Source organism: Pteronotus mesoamericanus, unplaced genomic scaffold (genome assembly GCF_021234165.1).
Source record: "Pteronotus mesoamericanus isolate MK-2021 breed Mesoamerican mustached bat unplaced genomic scaffold, CSHL_Meso_final contig_221, whole genome shotgun sequence".
Taxonomy (NCBI): Eukaryota; Metazoa; Chordata; class Mammalia; order Chiroptera; family Mormoopidae; genus Pteronotus; species Pteronotus mesoamericanus.
Genome location: NW_026555092.1, coordinates 19,023,311 through 19,046,267, shown reverse-complemented (window position 1 = coordinate 19,046,267; position 22,957 = coordinate 19,023,311). Strand labels below are relative to the sequence as shown.

Here is a 22,957-nt window from a genome sequence, read left to right as displayed (position 1 = left end):
TGTTCTTTATTTCAATTAGTGTCTCCTTCATTTCTGACTAGGTCATTTTTATGCTGTTGAAGTACGCATTGAGTTCCTTGAGCATCCTTAAAACCAGTATTTTGAACTCCGCATCTGATAGATTGCTTATTTCGATTTTGTTTAGTTCTTTTTCTGGAGTTTTGTTCTGCTCTTTCATTTGGGCCATATTTCTTTGTCTTCTCATTTTGGCAGCCTCCCTGTGGTTGTTTCTATGTATTATGCAGAGCTGCTTTGACACCATGTCTTGGAAGCATGGCCTAATATAGTAGCTGTCCTGTAGGGTCCAGTGGCATAGGCCTCCCCTATCACCCAAGCTGAGTACTTAAGGTACACCCTCCGTGTCAGCTGAGTACTCCCTCCTTTTGTAGTTGAATTGTGATTGCTGTCAGCAAGTCAACGGGAGGGATTTACCCAGTCCAGACAACAAGGAGGACTGGCTGTGACCCCTGGCCACAAAGCACCTTCCTCCATGGTTTGTGGAGGTGGTAGGATGGTGGTGCTCCACCGTGGCCTTTAACTGTCTGCTGGGTGTGCAGGTTCTGGAGATTTCCAGGTGGTGCAGGCCAAGGTCAGCCTCCACCTGTGTTCTGTCTGAAGCCCTATGACATATGCTATAAAACCATTTGCAGATGACTGTTGCTAGTGCCTGACCTGGGGCCACTCAGCAAGAGGTATGGGTGACTGGGCTCAGCTGTTGCTTTTTGAGCAGATTTATGAAGATCTGAAACCTGTGCCTAGCCCAGCCATTCACACGGAAAAGCCAGTGTTACCATTTTGGGTGGGCCCATAAGTTTGATGGGGTGAAGCCTTAGGTAGTCCTCAGGGCAGGGCTGACCATGTGAGCTAAGGTTGGTGGAGACTCGGCTATGGTGCTGCTTCTCTGTGGCTATGTGTGGGGAAGGGCTCAGGAAAGGAGCAGTGCTGCTGTCTGCAGTTCTGTCTGGGAGAAAGTTGTTCTCCGGCCCTCTCCCTGATGTGAGACACTTCAGTTCTGTTCTAGATGCCACTGGTGTCCTTCAAGGTGCTGCCCCAGTGCTGGAGCCCCACGGGAGTGAGCCTGAGTAATTCTGAGGAGACGCCTGAGAATTCCACAGTTTCTTCTGCCGACCCAACCCTCGCTGGTTTTTACAGCCAGACGTTATGGGGACTTATCTTCCTGACGCTGGAACCCTGGGCTGGGGGGCCTGGGTGGGGCTGGAATCCTGGCTCCTGAGATCTCCCTCTGTTTTATATCCACCACAAGCCTGTTCTGCGTCTCTGTCCCTCCCGCCCTCCTACTTGTCTGGGTCTGGATGAATGTGGTTTCTTTAATTCCTTAGTTGTTGGACTTCCATACAGCTCCATTTTCTGACAGTTTTGAGTGATGTTTGTTCTGTAGTTTAGCTGTAATTTTGCTGTGGTCATGCAAGGAGACAGGCCATGTTTACCTGCACCTCCAAATTGACTGGAAGTCTGGTCTGGCATAGTACAGGCACTTTTTAAAAGCTCCTTGGGTGATTCTATTTTACTGAGATTGAAAACCATTGTATTAGATATTCCTGCTCAATTTATTAGAATTTGTGGTCCAAGAGTGCTGTTTCATGTGTTTGATAAAGAGAGAGTCACTTGTTTAGTCAGAGTGTAAAGGAATTTTCCAGCTCTCCAGGAGTAAATGGAAAAAGTAATAAAAGTGGATCCAGCACCTGAAATTGCCGCTTGAGCTGATTCTCATTCTCTAGGGGCTGCAGGCCATGTCCACTGGGGAAGGAGAGGGCTACAGCTAGTGCAGGCCACACCTGTCTAACACCAAAGTTGTATTTGCAGGACCAAATAAACCTTAGAGTACTCAAATGGCAGCCCACTAGATTTGTGGTGTTACAGTCAGGCCTAACGAAATGGTTACCATGTGAGCACTTATGGCCGGGTGATTCTGGGGAATTAAATGACTTATCAGTTTAAAGTACGTAGCTGACTATTGCCTCTCTTACATTGGGGCCCACCAAGATAATGTAGGACGATCTAACTATCTCAAGAACCTTAACTTTCCACAGTGCTCTATATCCTAGCCTCCCGATCAGAAATCTCACATTGTCTTTTAATGTTGTTGCTTTGTGTTCGGGGCTGCAAGCAAGCTCTAAGTTCTCAGGAGAGGTATTTATAAATTTGAATCCTATTTGTCTTCCTGATAAATCCTGGAAAAGATAATGAGTTCTTGATATCTCTGGTGTCAGGGAACGGTGGGGTCAACTGTCATTTCATATCAACAGAACATTCCCTCTATTTTTACTGTTCCATTCTGAGTGCTGTTATAATAAAGCTCTTTCCTGCTACGAAGTCAAGCCTCAGGGATGTTAGGGTTCTCTCCTGTCACATAGGTGGTCATGGCCGTCAGAGGAGCCTGCTTTTCCTAGGACGTCAGGAAAGGATGATGATAATGATGATGGCGGTGATGACAACAGCTATCATTTTTCAAATTTTGTGTCAGGCATTGTGTTAAAGGCTTTATATAATCTTCACAATAACCTTATGAAGTAGATACTATTATATGCTGTTTTACAGCAGGGGAAATTGAATAAGGACTTAGTTAGAAATAAGAAATCTCAGTAAATATTTGTTGAATGAATGAATGAATGAATGAGAAATGACCTAGTGACCAGCTGTGATTTAAGGTGTATAATCTAGGGCTTTGGCACTTTGTGATGAACATTGGGGCATAGGACAGGGATTGGCAAACTATTTCTGTAAAGGGTAAATAGTAAATTTTAGACTTTGCAGACCATATGGTCTCTGTTGCATTTATTCAACTCTGCTGTTATAGTACAAAAGCATCTTTAGATATGTTACAAATGAGTGTGGCTGTGTCCCAATAAAACTTTATCTACAAACAAAAACAAAAACTTTATCTACAGCCCTGGCTGGTATAGCTCAGTGGATCAAGTGCCAGCCTCCAGACCAAAGGGTCGCTGGTTCAATTCCCAGTCAGAGTACATGCCTGTGTTGCAGGCCAGGTTCCTAGTTGGGGGAGCACAAGAGGCAACCATACATTGATGTTTCTGTCCCTCTCTTTCTCTCTCCCTTCTCCCTTCTCTAAAAATAAATAAATAAAATCTTAAAAAAAAACAACAACAAACCTATGTACAAAAAAAGGCAGCAGGCTCATCCAACTGGCAGGCTGTAGTCTGGCAGCCCACTGAAATTCTTTTTTCCCCCCCATAAAGAGTAGCTTTGATGGGACCTTGTTAACACAGCTTGTTTCTTATAGCTGTTGGGATATAGCTGACTGGATTTGGAATTTGAAGAAAAGTGTAAGGGTTTTATTATGAATTTTTTTCTTTTTTTTCTAAATCCATTTATCAAAATCAAGTTCTTGGGAAAAAAGAATTTATTTGTAATTTAGAAGAGCTCACCATAAGATGCAATTAAATAATATCTCTTAATGTATTGAAAATGACCTTATTTATAGATACTTTAGAATCATAGAATGCCACAGTTAGAAGGCCACTTACTCCAGTCCCTTACACTTCAGATAATAATACTGAAAGCCACATAAGAGGGGCTTGTTCCATATCGTGTATCTAATTAGGTTCAGAACTGGGCCTTTTCCATTTAATACATGCTTTCTACTTTTCAGGAACACATTGTTCAACTGGCAAATGTTTATCAAGTTTCCTCCTCTGGTTAACCCACTCCTTTGGTATTTAAGGGGATACTTGATGCAGGGAACTATATTAAAGAATTTATTAGCCTTGGTGGAAGACAAGATTATGCATAAAAAGATTAACAAACAATAGCAAAAATATCAGGACACTGAACAATTATGTCCAACAGTTCTCAGAATTCAGTGGAGGTTCTGATCTCTAGGGACTGAGGTGATCAAGGGAATTAGTGGAATAATTTGAACTTGAAGGATGGATATGATCAGATTCGGAAATAGACAGGGGAAGCTGAATCCTGTATGGGGAGAATGCTGTGAGCAAAGGTGTGGAGACAGAGTGTGCAAGACTTGTTTAGGAACAGTTTGGCCCAGAAAGAAGGTTCCTTTTGGGGAGCACTAGCAAATAAGGATAGAAAATTAAGCTGGTACGGAAAGCATTGAATACCAGGAAATTATTAAACACTTTTTGAGGAGGGAAATGCTGGTTCAAACTCAGGATTCTGGAAAGATGATCTGATAGCAGTAAGCAAGATAGAGTTAAAGTATAAAACCTGAAATGTATCACAGTATTGTATTGTTAAATTCACAAGACTTCAAAAGGTAAAGGGATTGTGTCTTTTGAAATGAAGAAAGAAATAATCGTGATTATCTGTTATGTGAAACAAGCAACCTTACTCATTTACACTGTCAAGCACTGGTGTTTATGCTTTGCTCTGTATTAGAGTCATCAGGCTTAGATGGTAAGTTCTTAGAAACTAGTCATGTTTCTGTAGTTAGAACTAGAGGGCGGAGGCTGTCTTCAACTTCTCTTTAACCTTCCTGGGAACGAGCTTATGGCTCCATAGGGTGACCTGTTAGTAAATGCCTTCATCCCAGTGCCTGCATAAAAGAGGAAGGTCTGAGCATGATGGGAGAAAAGAAGATGGACATAAACAGAGTAAGGTGAAAATGAAGAGCAGGTGGCGGTGTATTTTTCCCGCAAAGCTGTTGAGCTCAGGGCCTTGGGTAAGCACTGGGGCCATGAAGACCAGCTCTTCTACCGGTTTCCTAAGGCTAGGTTGCATTTTTGGTTGTTGGCAGGTATTTTCCCTCCATTCTTCTAATTTGTGATCTACACCCCAGTGATTCAGGAACTCTGAAGTATAGTCATAATAGGGCAGCAGGCTGGATAGATGAGCAGTAAAATGTTCTCCCCATTTCCATGACCCTTCTGAGGCATTGTGCTCCTCCTGGCCTCAGTGAGATGGTGGATAAAAGCTAATTCTATTCAGATTTTAAACACTTTTGAATATGAGAATCCAATACTCTCTGTCCTCTTTTTAACTGAATTTCCAAAGTTGGAGCTAGTTCCTACTGGGCAAACACCAAAGTGTTCTTGAAAAAAAGGGCTTTGTGTAAGTATCTGGAAGAGACAGGCAGCTCTTGTTTTAAAGGGTTTTTTTGTTTTTGTTTTTGTTTTTACTTTTATAGTGGTTGTAGGAGAAAAGGACAATAATAATGGTATTTATATCCATTTGTTTTCTGCCTTTCTTGAAAGAGGCTGAAGCGTTTGCTTTGTTGCAAGATAACATTCTGTTTTGTTGGGCCTCAGGCATACTTTGTCCTAGAAAGTGAGGTAGTGGAAGACGCTTGTTGGAGCACGAGTCCTACTAAGCCTATATAGTCAGGTGCAGAGGCAGTCTCCCAGCACGCTGTCTAGTCATCAGGTAGTATTGGTGTAACTTGCCTCCAATGGACCTGGATTCTTACCACCTCAGTGCAGTTAGAGAAAGCAGGAAAACTTCCCCAAATGTGGAATTGATGCATTACTGACTTGGAGAGGCATTACATGTGGTAGAAAAGAATGTTGCTGGTAGAAAGAACATGGTATTGGAAATTCAAGCCGAGAATTGCGAATTTAGTTTTGAAACAAACCACCAGCTAAATGACTTGGAGCAAATCACTTTGCTTCTCTAAGCCTCAGTTTTCCCAACTAAAATTGACTTAGTTCTTTAAAGATCTCTGCAGCTCTAAAATTCCTGTTTTATTTCTGAAAGACATCTGTTTTTAATAATTCATAAGTAAAAGGCATTTGTGCCAAGTATTTAATAAGAAAATCATGTAGCTTTTCTCCAATGTTATGTTGTTTTCTTTTGAATACTAGTCAAAGTTATTTTTGTTTTTGTTTTTTACTGGAAGAGTAATGAAAAATTAGAACAAGCTTTTAAAGGATATCTTTAAAATGCAATAAAATGTTCACACATTCATCTTGGAAAGTTTAGACATTTATATTTGGGAAGACAAGGATTTGAATCAGACCTCAGAGATTATGGCCAGATCTGTATTTCTGGGATGATGGGAAATGGGTTTACACTCTTGATTATCTTCCCAATGGTATGGAAAGTCTTGAAATACTATTTATCTAAATTAGTATCCCCATTGCTGCAAACCAGCCATAAATTGCTAAAGTACTGCTCTAATTTTGCAATTTTGCGGGGGAGGGGTGCAGAGGGGCTTGTAGAAGTCAGGATTCTGAAACTTTCCCAATCTTGTCCAGCATATGCTTACTTTTCTATACTTTTAACCCTCACTTCCATAAAGTCATATGGACAGGTTATTTGTAAAAGAACTCCCATGTCAGCATCCTTAGGCCTTTTCCCTAAGCCAAATCCTGATCATTTCAGGGCTTCTGCTGTACAAACCAGGTTGCCACTCAGCTTTCCTTATTAGTGGTTTAGGTTCCAGCTTTCTCCAATATGCTAAATCTGTTACATCATCCTTCTGCCTTCCAGCTTGCAAAATGTTGCTGCTGTCCTCTCTGTTCCTAATCTTTATTCTTGGGGGTTATATGCCTTTTAAAAAATAACAACACCCTTTACTGTCACTTTAATGAGCTTTCAAAAGGACTAGGGAATCAATCAATCAATCAATTAATTTATAAATGAAGTGGTTTTAAAAAAAAAAAAGGAATAGAGCTTTATACCTGTGTTTAATCTGCCATCTTTACCAAGAATTCTGTTTTCTTCATTTCAAATCCCATTTTACCTTTCAGTCCCTCACCAACCCTCCCTTCCTCCCTCCCTCCCCCTCCTCTGTCTTTTTCTTCTTTTCCTCCCTCATTTTTTCTTCATCCAATATAGACCCTATGGTATATTACTTCAGACATTCCCCTCCATATCTTCACTCATTGCCCTTTTGCTCTATCTGCCCTCATAAACTTCAACTTTGGATTACTCTAATATCTACTTTGTCTACTTCTACATCTGCTCTATTAAAGACTTCATGAGAAATATTACGCAATGTTGTAAATTGGCACAGCTATAGATTCATGGTTCTGACCTTAGCCAAGCCCGCAGACCACGCCGCATTCTTACAGCTGTCCTGGGCCGCCTTCCCCTTCTCTCAGCAGCTGTTCTCAACCATTACCACTTTCCTCTGTCAGAAAGTGACCCACCTCCTCCTCCCAAGAAAATCCTAACTACCAGATTTCCCCACCATACTACCTCTACCCATGATTTTATCTTTATTCTGACCCACTGTCAGTTCCTTTTCTTTAGCCTTAGAGGGACAAGTTTCCGTCCTCCTATTTAGGACTTACGTCTTTTACCCCATTCGCCTCTGCCTCCCCTGGAAACTTGCTCCATCAGTTTTTCCCACACTATCCAGAATTTTCAACTTTGCTTTCTACTACTTCTTTCCGATACACCTATAGACATACATTGCTTATAGGATTAGGCGCAGATTCCTAAGGCTGTCAGTCATCTAACCACGCTTACCCCTCCAGCCTTTTACTTCACCATTTCCCCAGTGCAGCCCTGTATCAGCACTGTACCATATATCTATGGATAGTTGCTTATAATTCTCTGACTTCTGCCTTCCTTTTTACACCTCTGTCTTTTTGCTTTCACCATTCTTCTGCACTTCTTCAGCCAAAGTTACCCTTTTCTCCCTGGCTAAATACCTGCTCTTCTTTCAAGACTCAGCTCATATAGCACTTCTCTGTAAAACTTCGATGACCCTTTTCTCACTTGGCAGAATTGAAAAGTGACCCTTCTTCCTTTGTGCTCTCCCATATACTGTAGAGATTTCTAGATAACACCTATAACCCTTTATTGCTCTGGACTACAAGTTACACAAGGACAGTGACTGTGTTTTATTTGTCTTTATAAACCTATGGTTTTATACCTGGCGTAACATAGTAAGAGGTCAGTAAATTTGTTGAAAGAGGACATTAATGGAGCCAGAGTGTCACCTTGAGTTTGCATGTACTCTGACATGCAGTTTTTGTGGGCAGAGCTGAGTGAGACCTTTTAATCTTGTATATTGGAGAAGGGGCTAAAACAGCATCATTCCTACCCATTCTTTTGGTCAAAGCATTGTCAAGGACAGCCCACGTGGGGTGGGAAAAAATAAACTCTACCTCTTGATTGGAGGAGCTTCCAAGTCACTTTATAAGGGAACATGGGACATCCTGGCTAGGTGGGTCAGTTGGTTGGAGCGTTGTCCTATACACCAAAAGGTTGTAGGTTTGATTCCTGGTCAGAGCACATACCTAGGTTGCAGGTTCAATTCTTGGTAGGGGCACATATGGGAGGCAACTGATTGATCCCTCTCTCTCTCATCAATAAAAACATATCCTTGGGTGAGGATTTAAATTTTTTTCAAATAAAGCGATGTGGGATAGGGAGGGGGATAACCATGGACTCTTTTTTTGAATCCTCACCCAAGGACATGCTTATTGATTTTAAATAGAAGAGGGGAACAGAGGGAGAGAAAGAGGGGAAGAGAAACATCGATGTAAGGGAAAAGCATCAGTTGGTTGCCTCTCGCACGTGGTCTGACCAGTAATCAAACCCACAACCTTTCAGCTTACAGGACAAGGCTCCAACCAACTGAGCCACACCAGCCAGGACAAGAACAATGCTTTTTCATACTCGAATCCACTTTATAACAACAATTTTAGAATTACCTTTTAATTTCATCTTTCTTAAAAATTTGTCAAATTTCCATTTCTTCAGGAGATATTTTCACCAGTTGTGCTATTCAATCCCAGAGGTTAAACTTTCTTCATTATTATTTACGATGTCATACCTATTAGCAAGATTGCCATTCATTGCTTTCTCGTCTTTTCGAAAAGACAGAGAAAGACTTGCTAGACTAAAGCTAACATCTTTAAAGGCATACAGCAAGCCCTGACCAGATTGGGTCAGTTGGTTGAGCTTTGTCCCACAAAGCAAAAAGTTGCTGGTTTAATTCCCAGCCAAGGCACATGCCTGGGTTGTGAGCTGGTGTGTGTGAGAGGTAACCGATCGATGTTTCCCTCACATACTGTTTCTCTCCCTCTCTTTTTCCCAACCTTCCCCTCTCTCTAAAAATAAATAAATAAAATCTTTAAAAAATAAATTAAGGTGTGCAACAGGAATATTCCCACAGTGATGGTATAGAAGCCACTCAAAGTACCAATCATCATCAAAAGAATAGCTGAACAAGTTAAAATGGATGTTGTAAAGAATACATAGTAGGTTGGAGCCATGATGGAAGTGTGGAATATGTCCAGAGCCCTGTTAGATAGTTAACTTGTACGCTCACACAGATCATGAGGCTCAACAGTAGAATCCAGGGCATGGGATATTGCAGCACAGGCTTGCCACAAGCAGCTCTTTGATAGCAATGCCCAGGCCCCTCACCAGGAGACCAAAACACTCTCATCACAGAACATATCGTTATGTACACAGGAATGTTCATCAGTCCAAAGTGGAGTCTCACCACAAAAATTAGTATCAAGGACACAATGACCACAAGTGTCATGAAGACCACAAAACCTAGATTTTTGAACTTGTGCGACATTTCATGTAAAGTCTTGATTTCCTCTTCTTTGGAACATGAATGGCCATAACTATAAATCCTAGAATACTGAGAAAACATCCAATTTTCTAAGTGTCTTCATTTCTTTAAATGAAGATTAAGTCTTTCATTTAGAAAGTGTGAAGAAAGAATGGCACTTACTAGGATGCTGAGAGCTCCAAACAGCCACTAGGGTGGCTGGTGCAAAGTTGGCCACCTCACCTGCTCCCATTGATAGAAGTCCAGCCCGCCACACCCGTTCTTTAAGATATGCATGGCCACCTTGACATGCTCTCATGAAGTCTTCTGGCAAGTTACAGAAGACCTTTTTTTTTTTTTTTTTTTAATGAAATTCCCTTCAATGATAATGCTGGAGCACATAGCCAGTGCCAGAGCAATATAAAAGTCATATTTTCCATTCCTCTGACTCATTTCCTTTGTTACTTAAGAAGTTCCTATGACTCACATTGATCACAGGACATGGAAATGCTGGTGCTAGAAGCAAGAGGATACAGTCTTCAAATCCTCTGCTATACATTCTGGTCACCTCCACTCAATCTTGCACAGGCCACTCTCTTCTGTGCTCCTCTGCCAGCACCTTCCTCACTGTCCAGTAGGAGGTGCAAGCATTCAGGGTTGCAGCGTGAGCCCCAGCTCCTCCATGGGGGATTGCTAAGGGCAACTTGCCCCGATAGTCTCCAGCACCTTTAGCTGCAGGTACCAAGGCCTGTGGCTGGTGAGCTAGGAGCATTTAATATCTGCTTTCCTGCTCTCCAAGAATGTATGAGGAAATTTGGAAGCAAGTCAATGCTGAGAACCCCATACCTTAGCAAATTACTTTTTGAATGATACTAGTGGCTAATGAACTCCTAAGTAGGGTATTCTGCAAGGCATCAAGTACAAAAACAAGGATTTTTAATCCCAACCAAGCATTCTGCCTTCTTTGCTCCAAATTTAGATGTGAGACTATTTGAAGCAGGGCTTTATCTATATGGAGCTCCTGGCATTATATGTTAAGAAAAGAGACAAGTTGTTTGAAAGTTATAGAGGTAGTAGAAAAGTTTTAGTTACACATATCTAGGTTTTTCTTTTTCATTATTGTTTTATTTGGTTCAATTATATATTGAATAGCTCATTATCATTAAGGCATTTGTTTAAAGGTTTTATTTAATTTTAGAGAAGAGGGGAGAGAGAAAGAAAGAGAGATGGGGAAACACCAATGTGAGAGAGAAACAAGCATGCACCCTGGCTGGGAATCAAACCAGTGACCCTTTGCACTGAAGAACGACACCTAACCAAATGAGCCACACTGATCAGGGGGCACATGCCTAGGTTTTAATTCCAGTACTGCCACTACCTTTCTCTGTGTCCTAGAAAAGTTACTTAAATCTTTAAAATGAAGACAGAGATGTTTTGAAGATTAGTATATGTGAAAGCACCTTGCAAAATGCCTGGGACACAAAAACCATTCAACAAATGTTGGTTCCCTTCCTTCTCTTAAGTAACTAGAATCAATTAAAGTATTGAGTTAAGGTTTACACATAGTGATAAACTGAGAAAAGATTAGTGTTCAGGCCAGAGGAGAGCCGTAGATTAATCAGTGTGGTGCAGTCTGATCCACAAAGATCGTGTGCTACATCCTGAATGACTCAAGTAATTCAAGAAGAAATATTGGGTTGCCATAAAAATCCATTATGTTTTTTCCTTATGGTGGCTGTAGTTGTGTTTAATTGTCTTTAACTTCATTAGAAATAATTTTGTTAGATTATATTGTGACAGCTGTCATATCAGCATGCATTTTGAAAAAAAACATCCAAATTGGCGCATTTTTGTGCAACCATTTTAATATTGAAGATGGAAGAAGATATGCAACACTTTCAGCATATTATGCTTTATTATTTTTAGAAAGGTAAGAACACAACTGAAATGCAAAGAAAAGATTTGTGCAGTGTATGGAGAAGGTGCAGTGACTGATCAAACATGTTAAAAGTGGTTTGTGAAGTATCTTGGTAATGTTGACATTTAGCCAAATAATTCTTTGCTGTTGGGCTGTCTTATGCATTGGAAGATGTCTAGCAGCACCCCTGGCTTCTACCCACTAGAAGCCAATAATGGGCAATAGCCGACATACTCAAAATACCCAAATCAATAGTTATTGGTAAAAATGAAAGATATGTCTTTTTTTATGGAAATAAACATATGGACTTTTTGGCCAATCCAATTGAAAACCTGAGACCTATAACAAGTAAGGGAATGAAATTAGTAATTGAAACTCTTTCAAAAAAGAAAAGCCAGGCCCAGATAGCATCTTTAGTGAGTTTATCAAACATTTAAAGAAGAAATAATAATGATTCTTTACAAAGTCTTCCAGAAACTGAAAGAGGAGGGAATACTTCCCAACTTATTCTGTGAAACCAATATAACTCTAATGTCAAAGCTAGACAAGAAAAGCACAAGACCAATAGTCCTTCATGAATATAAGTGAAAAAATGTTCATCACGATATTAGCAAATTGAATACAGCAACATATAAAAGCAATTTTACACCATGAGTGAGATTTATCCCAGGGATACAAAGCTGTTTTAACATCTGGAAATCAATTAATGTAATAGAGACCATATTAACCGAATAAAAGATAAAAACACATGATTATCTCAATAGTCAACAAAAGACATTTGAAAATCTATCACCCATTCATGATAAAAAACATCAACAGACTAAAAATAGAAATGACTCTCTTCAGCCTGATAAAAGACATCTACAAAAAAACTTACAGAGATTATACTTAATAGGGAAAGATTGAATGTTTTCCCCTAAGATGAGGTTGTGAGACTAATGCCTGCCAGGTGAATCATGCCACCTGAGAAGTCTGCCCCTGCTGACCTCAGAATGAATCTTCACTCAGGCAGTGTAGTGCATAGACATGGGTGCTTGTGCGCCATTGGTTGTGAGTGCTATCAAAGCCAGTACTGTGTCTGGCAACAGAGGGCAGGTATAGACAGGCTAAGGGCTTTCATGAAGATGCTTCAAAAGCCAGTGATCTTTGTGATTGCACAGTAAATGCTTATCCTTGGATCTTTTCCAGTATTTATTTCATATATACATTCCTTGTTTATTGCAAACTAATAAGAATTATTAATTATAATTATTTCACCTATTGGTTTTGTTACTTGCCTTAAAAATTGATATCCGTGTTTTTGAGGTGATAAAAACATGCTTATTTCCCTAACAGTTTTAAACATTACAAATTTGCCCTGGCTGGTTGGCTTGGTTGGTTGGAGCGTTGTTACATATACCAGAAGACTGGGGGTTCAATTTCCTAGTTAGGACACATACATAGGTTGCAGGTTCAGTCCCTGGTCAGGGTACATATGGGAAGCAACAAATCGATGTTTCTCTCTCCCCCTTGCCCCATCCCCACTTCTTGTCTTTCTAAAATCAGTAAATATATTTTAAAAATAAACATTACAAATTCTAATTCTAAAATCTATAGCTTACTCTTTCAAAAATAGATTTATACTAATGATTACCAGAGGAGAGAAGGTTTGAAGGGCTGGGTAAAAAAGGTAAGGGGATTAAGAAGTACAAATTGGGCCCTGGCTGGTGTGGCTCAGTGGATGGAGTGCTGGCCTTCGAACTGAAAGGCTGCTGGTTCGATTCCCAGTCAGGGCACATACCTGAGTTGCAGGCCAGGTGCCCAGTTGAGGGCAGGGGAGAGGCAACCAATCGAAGTATCTCTGGCACATTGATGTTTCTCTGCTTCTGTTTCTCCCTCCCTTCCACTCTCTCTAAAATTAAGTAAATAAAAAATATTAAAAAAAAAAAAGAATTAGAGAATTAAAGAAAAAAGTACAAATTGGTAGTCTCAAAACAGTAATAGTCATGAGGATGTAAAGTACAGTATAGGGAATGTAGTCAATAATATTGTAATAACTATGTATGGTGCCAGGTGGGTACTTGAAATATTGGGGGGAATACTTTGTAAAGTACATGATTGTCTAACCACTATGCTTTATACCTGAAACTAATATAAAATAATATTGAATGTAAACTGTAATTGAAAAATAAAAATAGAGATATAAAAATAACCCAAAGAACCCTGGTCAGTGTGGCTCAGTTGGCTGGAGTGTTGTCCCCTAATCAAAAGATTGTGGGTTCAGTTCCTGGGGTGGGCACAGATACCCAGTCTGGCTGCATGTGAGAAGCAGCCAATCAATGCTTCTCTCTTGCTTCAATGTTTCTCTCTCTCCCTCCCTCCCTCTCTCTCTAAAAGCAATGAAAAAATGTCCTCAGGTGAGGATAAATAAATAAATAAAATAACCCAAAGATATTCTTTATGTTCCTGATGGCTTATATTGTCCTAGATTTCCTAGTCTTTTGTATCTATGTCTGTGTCAGATCTTTTCTAAGATCATTCATTCTCTTCTCTACTCCTTTTTCCTTTTCCTTTTGAATAATAAACCATTTTAAAAGCATTTTTAAAATTCTTTTTATGTTAGTTGAAGAAAATTTTTTATAAAAAGCCTGTGTGAGCTTCACAATGAACTTACACACTTCTATACCATTTCTCTGAACTTTTATTGTTGAAAGGATTCCTGCAAATTTTTCACATATTTTTTAATTATAATGGACTTTTTCTATGGTTGGAAAATTATGTTTTTAATTACTTTACAAACATGAAATTACAAGTATTTCTAATCATCTTATTCATGTCTATTTACTGATTTCTTACTTTATGTTATACAAATCTAAAACCTCTCTGGCTCAGAACAATCAGCCAGTAACCCAGGTTTTACTGGTGGCCTCTGAAGTCTTTTTGGGTTTGTTTATTTTGTTTCATTTTAAAATATCAACCTTTATTTCTCATATCATTCAAAAATAATAAAGTAAAACAAAAAAACCACCTTTTGGGAAACTTAAAGGCCATCAGTTTCCCAATCCCAAGATTTACATTTAGTACAAATTTAATATGAAAGAAAAAAATCTCTGAATTGCCCATCTCTAAGTCTTCACTGTATTTCATATCTATAGCTAAATCTTTAGCTGTGAGTATTCAAACTAAATTTTTGGAACTGTTTCTAACTAAATTTTTGGAATTTTTTCTTAAAAATGGAAGAATTTTTTACCTACTTTATTGGGATGAGAACAAAATGTTGGGGAAAATTTATAAACTATAAAATGCTATAAGAATGTTAGCACATATATGCTAGGGATTGATAAGAGTGTAGAAGATGATTATTCAAACTGTTAATTCATTCCTTTATGTAATACAAGTTGACCTTTGCTATAAAAATGAGAATAAAATATCAATTTCATGAGGTAGTTGTGAGGATTAAATGAACATAGGCAGATGTGTTGAATGTTTCTGGGAATTTGTAAACCAAGGGACTGAACAGGAAAGTGTAACTTTTTAAATTGGTTAGATCAAGGGAGAGAATTCTCAGTGTGGACTCAGGTGAAACCCTGGTACCACTGGGTGTCCATATTCATATTTGCAAAATTTTATTTCCTGAAGAAGTTTGTTAAGAGTCAAGAATCTCAGAAAGTTAGGATTGGGAAGAACTTTCTGCTTTCTTCTTCATCCTCAGTGTGTATATTGACTGGCTGTGTGAGGGATGTGAGTGTGTTATGGCTGTGGGATACTGCGTCTGATTCCTCTGTTGCTCTTTGGGAAGCATTTTGTTTCCCCTCCTCTCAAAGAATGGAAGTCCAGGGTGGTGCACCTTAACTTATTTGATAAATTGCTTCCCTTGAGAATAATTTTCCTTAAAATAATAAGCCAGTCAAAACAAAGTAACACAGCAGAAGAAAAATGACAACCAGGCAGCTATGATTGGAATCTTCATTTTCCATCCTTCTTTCCTCCTCTCCCTCAGCTGTCTGTTTTTATTAGATAAAATGACCTTGGACACTATAAGCATAACATTTCTTAAGGCTAAAACCAAAATGGCAAACTGAAACAGACAGCAGCCAGGCACATGCCTTAATTGACCTAATTTATTCATTCATTTGCTTATTCAACAGCTATTTAGTAAACACTCTGTGTGAGATACAATGCTAAGTGCTCAGTCTACAAAAATAAATCTCTGCCCTCAGGGAATTTGTAGTCTAATGGGAGAGAGACACTTAAATAGGCTGATACCTTAGCGAGAAAGTTATCTGATATAGGTGGAAGTAAATGTGAGAGCACAGACTTGGGTGAAGGTGTCCTGGAGGAAGTACAACTGGGGAAGGTCCGATGAATAGATAGATAAGAGTGGGAATTAGAGAGTATTCATAGAATTTCACTTCATCTTCTATGACAATGGAGTAATACATGCCAAACCCTGGGGGAAAGCATAGCTAAAGTATATAGCCTGCAGGAAGCGGGGCAGTTGGCTTAGAAGCCAGGAAAGTTTAGTGACAACATTTGTGGGTAGGAGTGATAGGATAGAAGGTGGCTTGTCAGTGATTTGATGGTTTATTAATTTTGGTTTAATGTCTTTAGAAGCCTAAAAGCCTCATAAATTATAAAATAAGGTTTCTATAAAGAGAAGACCTTTTCTGTGGTTGGATCAGAGCTGGTGTCCACCGCCTTGGTCTCCTCAGAGTGGAGTGCAGGCAGCATGGTTCTTACAGACTTTCTAATGCCTACAACCTGATAATAGGATAGAACCCATGTTACCTGATTGTGAGCGCCTTCTGTCTTTTCTTTTTTCGTAGGCACCCTAGAATACGTTTCCACACAGGCCTTGTGGACGCCCATCTCTACTGCATGAAAAAATACGTTGTGGACTTCCTAATGGAAAATGAGTAAGAGTCAGACCCACAGTTCTTAAGTTACCATGTGACTTAGTTAATGGTTTTAAACCTTGATAATGTTAGATAACCAGTTTATAAAATAACAATTTTTTCACCTTTGTTCTAGAAATGAAATGTCATCAGCATACTGTGATTTTTGTCTGTGCCACAGAGTCTCCAACTTGTATTTTTGGGACCTGTGTTATAATAAATCAGAAAGATATTTTTATGAAACTAAAAGTAACCTGTGGCTCCTTTTTCTGCACAGTTCCAGGCTGCTCTTACTTCCTTCTGCAAGGGTGAGCTCTAGCACCGTTTGTCTCCAAGTAGACGTCCTTCCTCAGGCAATTATCCTATGGACAGACCCTCTTAGCAAAGGGCCGGAGAATTACCCAAGAGGAGGAAAACAAAAAGAGCAAATTTCCCTCCAATTTGGAAAAGAAGTCCACCTTACTGAGTGACCGTCCATGAATGCAGAGAAACAAATTTTAGTACTTTTCTGATGTTGCTTTGAGAACAAAACTGTGGGCTTTAGTAATTCCCAGAGACTGTGTCCGGCAAATCACAGGGTTTGGGTTTCCAGAGGGAAGACCTCCTTTTACTATTGATATCAAGGATTTTTGATAGGAAATGCAACTAGAGTCCTCAGAAGAAGAGGTGGGAAAAGATTAAATAAGTGCATGGGTAAGAAGAGGAGCAGCTAGTCTCCCCTGGCAGCTGCTGAATAAGTTTCACCCTTGAATACTAAGCATGGGAGGACCAGAAAGCAGGCAGCATGGTGTAACCACTGCAGTAAGTTTCCGAGGCAGAAATGCCAGCATGCCCTTAGCTGATGGACTTGGATATATTGGGGAAAGGGAATTGTTCCTCTGTGCCCCATATGATATTTCCTGCAGCCTCCTAACCCTCGTCCCCTACAGCACCTGCTAAACGCCTATAGGAAGACCCATGTATAGACAATGGTCAAACAAATCATTTGGACTCTCCGCTTTCCCAAGGATTGTTGTTTCTCTATTTTCCTTCCCAGGATACTGTTCGCCTGCTCTCTCTCCTCTGACTTACTATTATGTTTTTTTTCATTCAAACAACAGACAACTTATTAAGCATCTATTATGAGGCAGACACTGTGCTAAAACAATTGTAGAATCAATGGTGAATAAGCTGCATGAGCCCTGCCCTCATGGAACTTAGAGCTAAGCTCCACAGTGGACTTTAGAGACCTCGGCTTTTTAAACAGCAAGGAAATGTATTGCCAAGATTAGAGAGTAATCCAGGACCTGCTTGCTAGTTACCGGTCTGAGCTATCTGTATTCCAAAAATGAAGTTAACTCTTGGTCATTAAAGGGCTTATTTTTCATTTCTAAATGAATATGAAGTCCTATGAAATAGGCTCTGTCCTTGATGTGCTGAAAGGGGATGCAATGGTAGAGATCATGATTTTTTTTTTTTTTTAACTATTTACTATGGAAAATTTCACACAAATACAAAAGTAGAGAAAGTAACATGAGGAACTCCTATGGATCCATCACGCGGCTTCAGCGATGATCCGTTCGTGGTCAGTCTTGTTTTGTGTATGCTACTACCCATCCACCCACTGTCACACCGGATTATTTTAAAGCAAGTCATTATGGTACAGTTTCATGGGTAATTGTTTCAGTTGTAATTATCTGTAAATATTTCAGTATGTATCTCTAGAACTTAAACGGTATTTTTTCATCTTTTTTTATCTTTTTTTTAAAGCCTTTATTTATTTTTAGAGAGGTAGGAAGGGAGGGAGAAGGAGAGGGAGAGAAACATCAGTTTGTAAGAGATACATTGCCCAGTTCCCTCTCACACACCCCCAACCGGGCACCTGGCCTGAAACCCAGGCACATGCCCTGACTGGGAATCAAACTGGCAACCCTTTGGTTCGCAGGCTGGCTGGCGCTTAATCCACTGAGCCACATCGCCAGGGCTATTTTTTAATCTTTTAAACAAAGACCTTAATACCATTATAACTTCTAAAAAAACAAACAAAAAAAAAAACCCTAACAGTGCTTCCTTAATACTGCCAAATGGGATTATAGCTTTTCATGGATATACATAGCTTTTGTCTGGATACCAGGATACGAGCTTCTTTGTAGCTCATTTGACCACCACCAGAAGATGTTCCCACACCTGGCAAGTGTAATGCAGTGATACATCCCTTGAGGACAAGCCTGAATTTGGTGATTCTGTAGCTTCTATCCGGAAGCTCTGTCAAACAGGACTTTCTCAGAACTGCTGTAATAGAGAATAATACAGAGAGCCGCAGCTCAAACTGCCTCCCCATCTCAAGTTCTGTTCAGGAGACCCTTACCTCGTTCTTCACCCATCTGTCCTTCTCAGAGCTGTTGGGCATAAAGGCATTATACTGAAAATTGATAAATATCAATATATCAGGAAAAAGTAAGCACACAGCAGGACAAATTTGAATAATACTTGAGAGAGATTCTTTATTCCTGGCTGGAATAGTGATGCCTTGTCTCAAAGTTGTGGGAGATAGGCCTTGAAAGCTGAGCAGGGAGTAGAGATCTTTAAACAGCATGGTCCCATATGGAATGAGCAATGATGTAAACTGGCAGGGGAACATAGATGATTGTGGGTGGAAAAGAGACTTCTTCAAGGTAAATTGGAGTTATTTATAATAATCTGATTATGGCATGATGACATCTTTAGGCAAGGAAAGGAAAAAATAAATCTAGGAGTTGCAACCTTCAGAAAAGACTGCTGTAGTAATCCTTTGTTACTTTTCACCAATGAAAGTTAACATATTCTGCCCTGTGCCTTTTTTAGTTGTTTACATGTTAATTCTTCTACCAAAATTCTTTGAAATTAGATACATACCTGGATTGGTAAGGCATTCAATATACAGGAAAATTCTTTGAAATTAGATACATACTTGGATTGGTAAGGCGTTCAATATACAGGAATGGTTGTATGTGAAACACAGTTTATTCTTGTATTATTATTTACTGATTATTGTATTATTTTCCAAATGAACACCTACTGTAAACCTACTTTTACCCACCCCTGTATGTTTTGTGATTGGAAGGAAAGGGGATGTACTGACAGTTTAAATGGCAGCAGTAATTTGGTATAGAAGCAGTGAAAAAAGATAAGGATTTCTGTAGTTGACTAAGTCAAAAAAGAGTATCCTCTCTACTCTTTGCTATGTATTCCATTTACTTTTCAGAAAAGATTTTACTAGTGTATCCTAAGACTCCCTTTATATGAGAGTAACTATCTCCAAGTACTCTTATTAGCAATGAGAAATATTTTTTTAAAGATTTTATTTATTTATTTTTAGAGAGAGGGGAAGGGAGAGGGAGAGAGAAAGAATGGGAGAGAAACATCAGTGTGTGAGAGATACATCAATCAGTTGTCTCTCGCATTCCCCCAACTGGGGACCTAGTCCGCAACCCAGGCATGTGCCCTGACTGGGAATCGAATCGGCGACCTTTCAGTTTGCAGGCCTTCGCAGGCTGGCACTTAATCCACTGAGCCACACCAGCTAGGATGAGAATTGTTTTAAATCTGCTCATTCAACAGGAAGTTAGAAATTACAGCTTGATTTAATTTTTATTTCTTAAAAAATATTTTTATATTTTTGAACATTTATATCTATAGGATATTAATCTTTTGTCCTATCTAAAGCAGTTATTTTGTCTTTTTAATTTGGTGCAGTTGTTCGTTTACTGCTAGTGATCAAGTCTGTTGTTCTCCTTTGTGATTTCTTTTTTCTTAGGAGCTTACAATTTCATGAGGCAGGTGTTTCTGGGAAGGCTGTGTGTGTATAAGAGGGAAGGGAGAAAGTGAGTGACCCAGGCCAGGGGCTTTGAGTGGATCCAGCTGCTGGTCTTCAACCCCAAGGTCAGGATGTTCGCAGTGGTTCACAGTGGCCTGCCCCACTTCTTAGCACAGTTTTGAACTGGTTCTACTTTGAGTAGGAAACACGAAGAGGAATTTTGGCCTCCATTATGCTGCTGAGCCAATTGCATTATGGGACTTGACCTGCTGTTGAGTGCTAGGAGAGGCAGGTGGGAACTGGCCGGACTGCCTCATGTCCTCTGGTACATGATCTCCTGAAAGGGCTGTGTGCCAGGGCCTGCTAGCTTGCTTCTTGCAGTGGCAGTTCTGTTTGGCCCATTGTGTAAATATCATGCCTCTGAAATTCCCCAGCGGGCCATGCTTTGTCATTTCTTCAAAGGGAACTGACTTGTTTTCCACCAGAGGGGGCCCAGGAACATTTGCTACAAACACTGGTTTGGTGCATTAAAAGGGGAGAAAAAAGAGCTAAGAGTAAATGTTTCATTCTTTGTATTCATATGGAAATTTTTAATCTCCATCAAATGATCAGAAGAAAAATCACATTGAAATTCAGTACAAGAGCTTCCAGCTTACACAGAATCTTTCAAAGATGTTTTGGCTTGATCCTTCAAAAAATGACAAAAACCATGAACTGTGTAGCTCCAGGGTTCATAATTTCGCTTACCCTCCTCAGCCTCTGCCTCTGTCTTGCCTTCCTACCTGCACTCCATCTGTGTGGTCCTCTGTCAGCTTGCAGAGCTTTGAAGGGGGGGGGGGGGTACACATTAGCAATCAGGTTTATAGGGCTGTTTTTAGTCTTGTTAATGGCCTCCCTGGCTTCAACCTCCTTATTCCAGGCCTATTTCTGCTACCAGAATCATCTTACTAAGAAATAAAACTGAGCCTGTCATTTTTCTGCTTAAAAATTACCACATAAGGCCTCTGTGATCTGGCTCCTTACTACTTAATCAGCCTCATCTCCTTCTACCCTTCTCCTTAAATTCATAATCAGGCTACTGTCCTCCAGATTATGAGTTGTTTGAAGTCAGAAACTGTTTATTACCAAGGTTTAGTGCAGTTACTGGCATATTAATAGATGCTTGTTAAATGCTAAATAAATTAATTAGTGATTTAAAATTCTAACAAGGTCACAGTATGAGAGAGAAAATCAAAAATTATGTGCTAGTCTCTCACCCCTCTGTGCTTTCATTTCCTTTGCTCAGTATAAATCAAAAGCATGTTCACTGTACTAAGGATCAGGCCTCTTCTTCCCCGTTACTGAGTCCTAGTCATTTAGGCTCCAAATCCTGTCTCATCAGGGAAGCACTATGCTTTCTGAGACCCAAAAAGGCCAAATGAATAGCTCTAAAGCCCTTGGCCAAAGTTACTTACTGCTTGTAATGTAACATAAACATAGTGCTGGAATTTTTTTGCCTCTAGAAGCCCTTTACATGTTGATCGTTGATCTTATTTTCTGTACATACTGTCCTAGCCAGCAATTTTCAACTGGTGTGCTGCAAGAGGCACACTGGTGTGCCACAAGAATTTTTAAAACATGCAGTACCTGACTATTTAGTCAGGGTCACTGACCTCTTTTCCCTTAGATTGTCAAATTTAAAAATGACAACAGCCAACACCACCATAGCCATCCAGTGTGAATGAATCAAAATTATACCTAGTTTTTTGTCAGGTTGGCAAAAATATTTTTTGGTATGCTGCAGAATTTGAGTAGTTTATGTGTGCCATGAGATGAAAAAGGTTGAAAATTGCTGTCCTAGGCTAATCTTATGACATGTAAAAGTAAATTCAAGTTAACTTTGTTCTAGAAATTCTTTGATAGTCATTGGTAAGTAAGTACACCGGTTGTAATATGAGGGAGCCAACTGTTAGATAGATTAAAGGATGAAATCTGCATAGAAGTACTTAGTCACTAAGTACTTCTGGATTTTACATTTACAGAATCTGAATCACATCAGGAGAGTAGTTTCATAGGAGCTAAGAAAAGGTGATGGACAAGAAACTTAAGAATGGCCTAAAATTGTAGAATTCGATAATTTGCGTAGAGTGAATCTCCTGTAGTCTGTCTATTGTGAGGATGTACAGAGCAAAAATCTTGTATACAGTCTTTGAATAGCACAGCTGTTATTATTAGGAAAAAGAAAGTCATCACCAAACAGACTAAAGGAGAAAAAAATATGAGCTCCATAGATGCAAAAAAATTTTTTTAAATAAAATTCAATACCCGTTCATTGATGAAAGCTCATAACAAATTAGGAATAAAAGAGAACTTTATTAATCTGATAAAAGATATATACAAAAAGGCTTATAACATGTGCCAGCTATTACCTATAAAGCATGAAAACCCATTGCTACACAAAGAAGACAATCGATAAATGGTAGCTTTGATAATGAAAAAAATAACTATAATAATATTCAGTCTAAATGATAAAATATTAGAAGAATTCTTTTTGAAGTCAGAACAAATAGCCCTGGCTGGTGTGGCTCAGTGAATTGAGCACCAGCTTGTGAACCAAAGGGTCGCAGGTTTGATTCCCAGTCAGGGCACAGCCTGGGTTGCAGGCCAGGTCCCCAGTTGGGGGTCTGTGAGAGGCAATCACACATTGATTTTTTATCCCTCTCTTTCTCCTTCCGTTCCTCTCTGTCTAAAAATAAATAAGTAAATCTTCTTTTTGAAAAAAAAAGAACAAATAAAGATGACTACTATCAGGGCTTCTTCTCAGCATTATATTGGAGGTCTTATACCTTTTTTTGGAGGTCTTATACCTTTTATTGGAGGTCAAATACAATAAAATAAGGAAAACAAAATATATAGGGATTAGGAAGGAAGAAAGAAAATTGTTGTTTTCATAG

General features: G+C 39.4%; 1 protein-coding gene and 1 pseudogene across 1 annotated transcript in view; one reads left to right on the top strand and one right to left on the bottom strand.

Moving 5' to 3' along the window:
• EIF2B3 (eukaryotic translation initiation factor 2B subunit gamma) overlaps window positions 1-22,957 on the top strand; it is a 104,855-nt gene that overhangs the window by 60,208 nt on the left and 21,690 nt on the right. The window contains exon 6 of the mRNA XM_054572128.1: window positions 16,181-16,270. Coding sequence (XP_054428103.1) covers window positions 16,181-16,270 — 90 coding nt within the window. The remainder of the gene's footprint in view (window positions 1-16,180; window positions 16,271-22,957) is intronic.
• Window positions 8,622-9,910, bottom strand: LOC129069391 (magnesium transporter NIPA2-like; annotated as a pseudogene).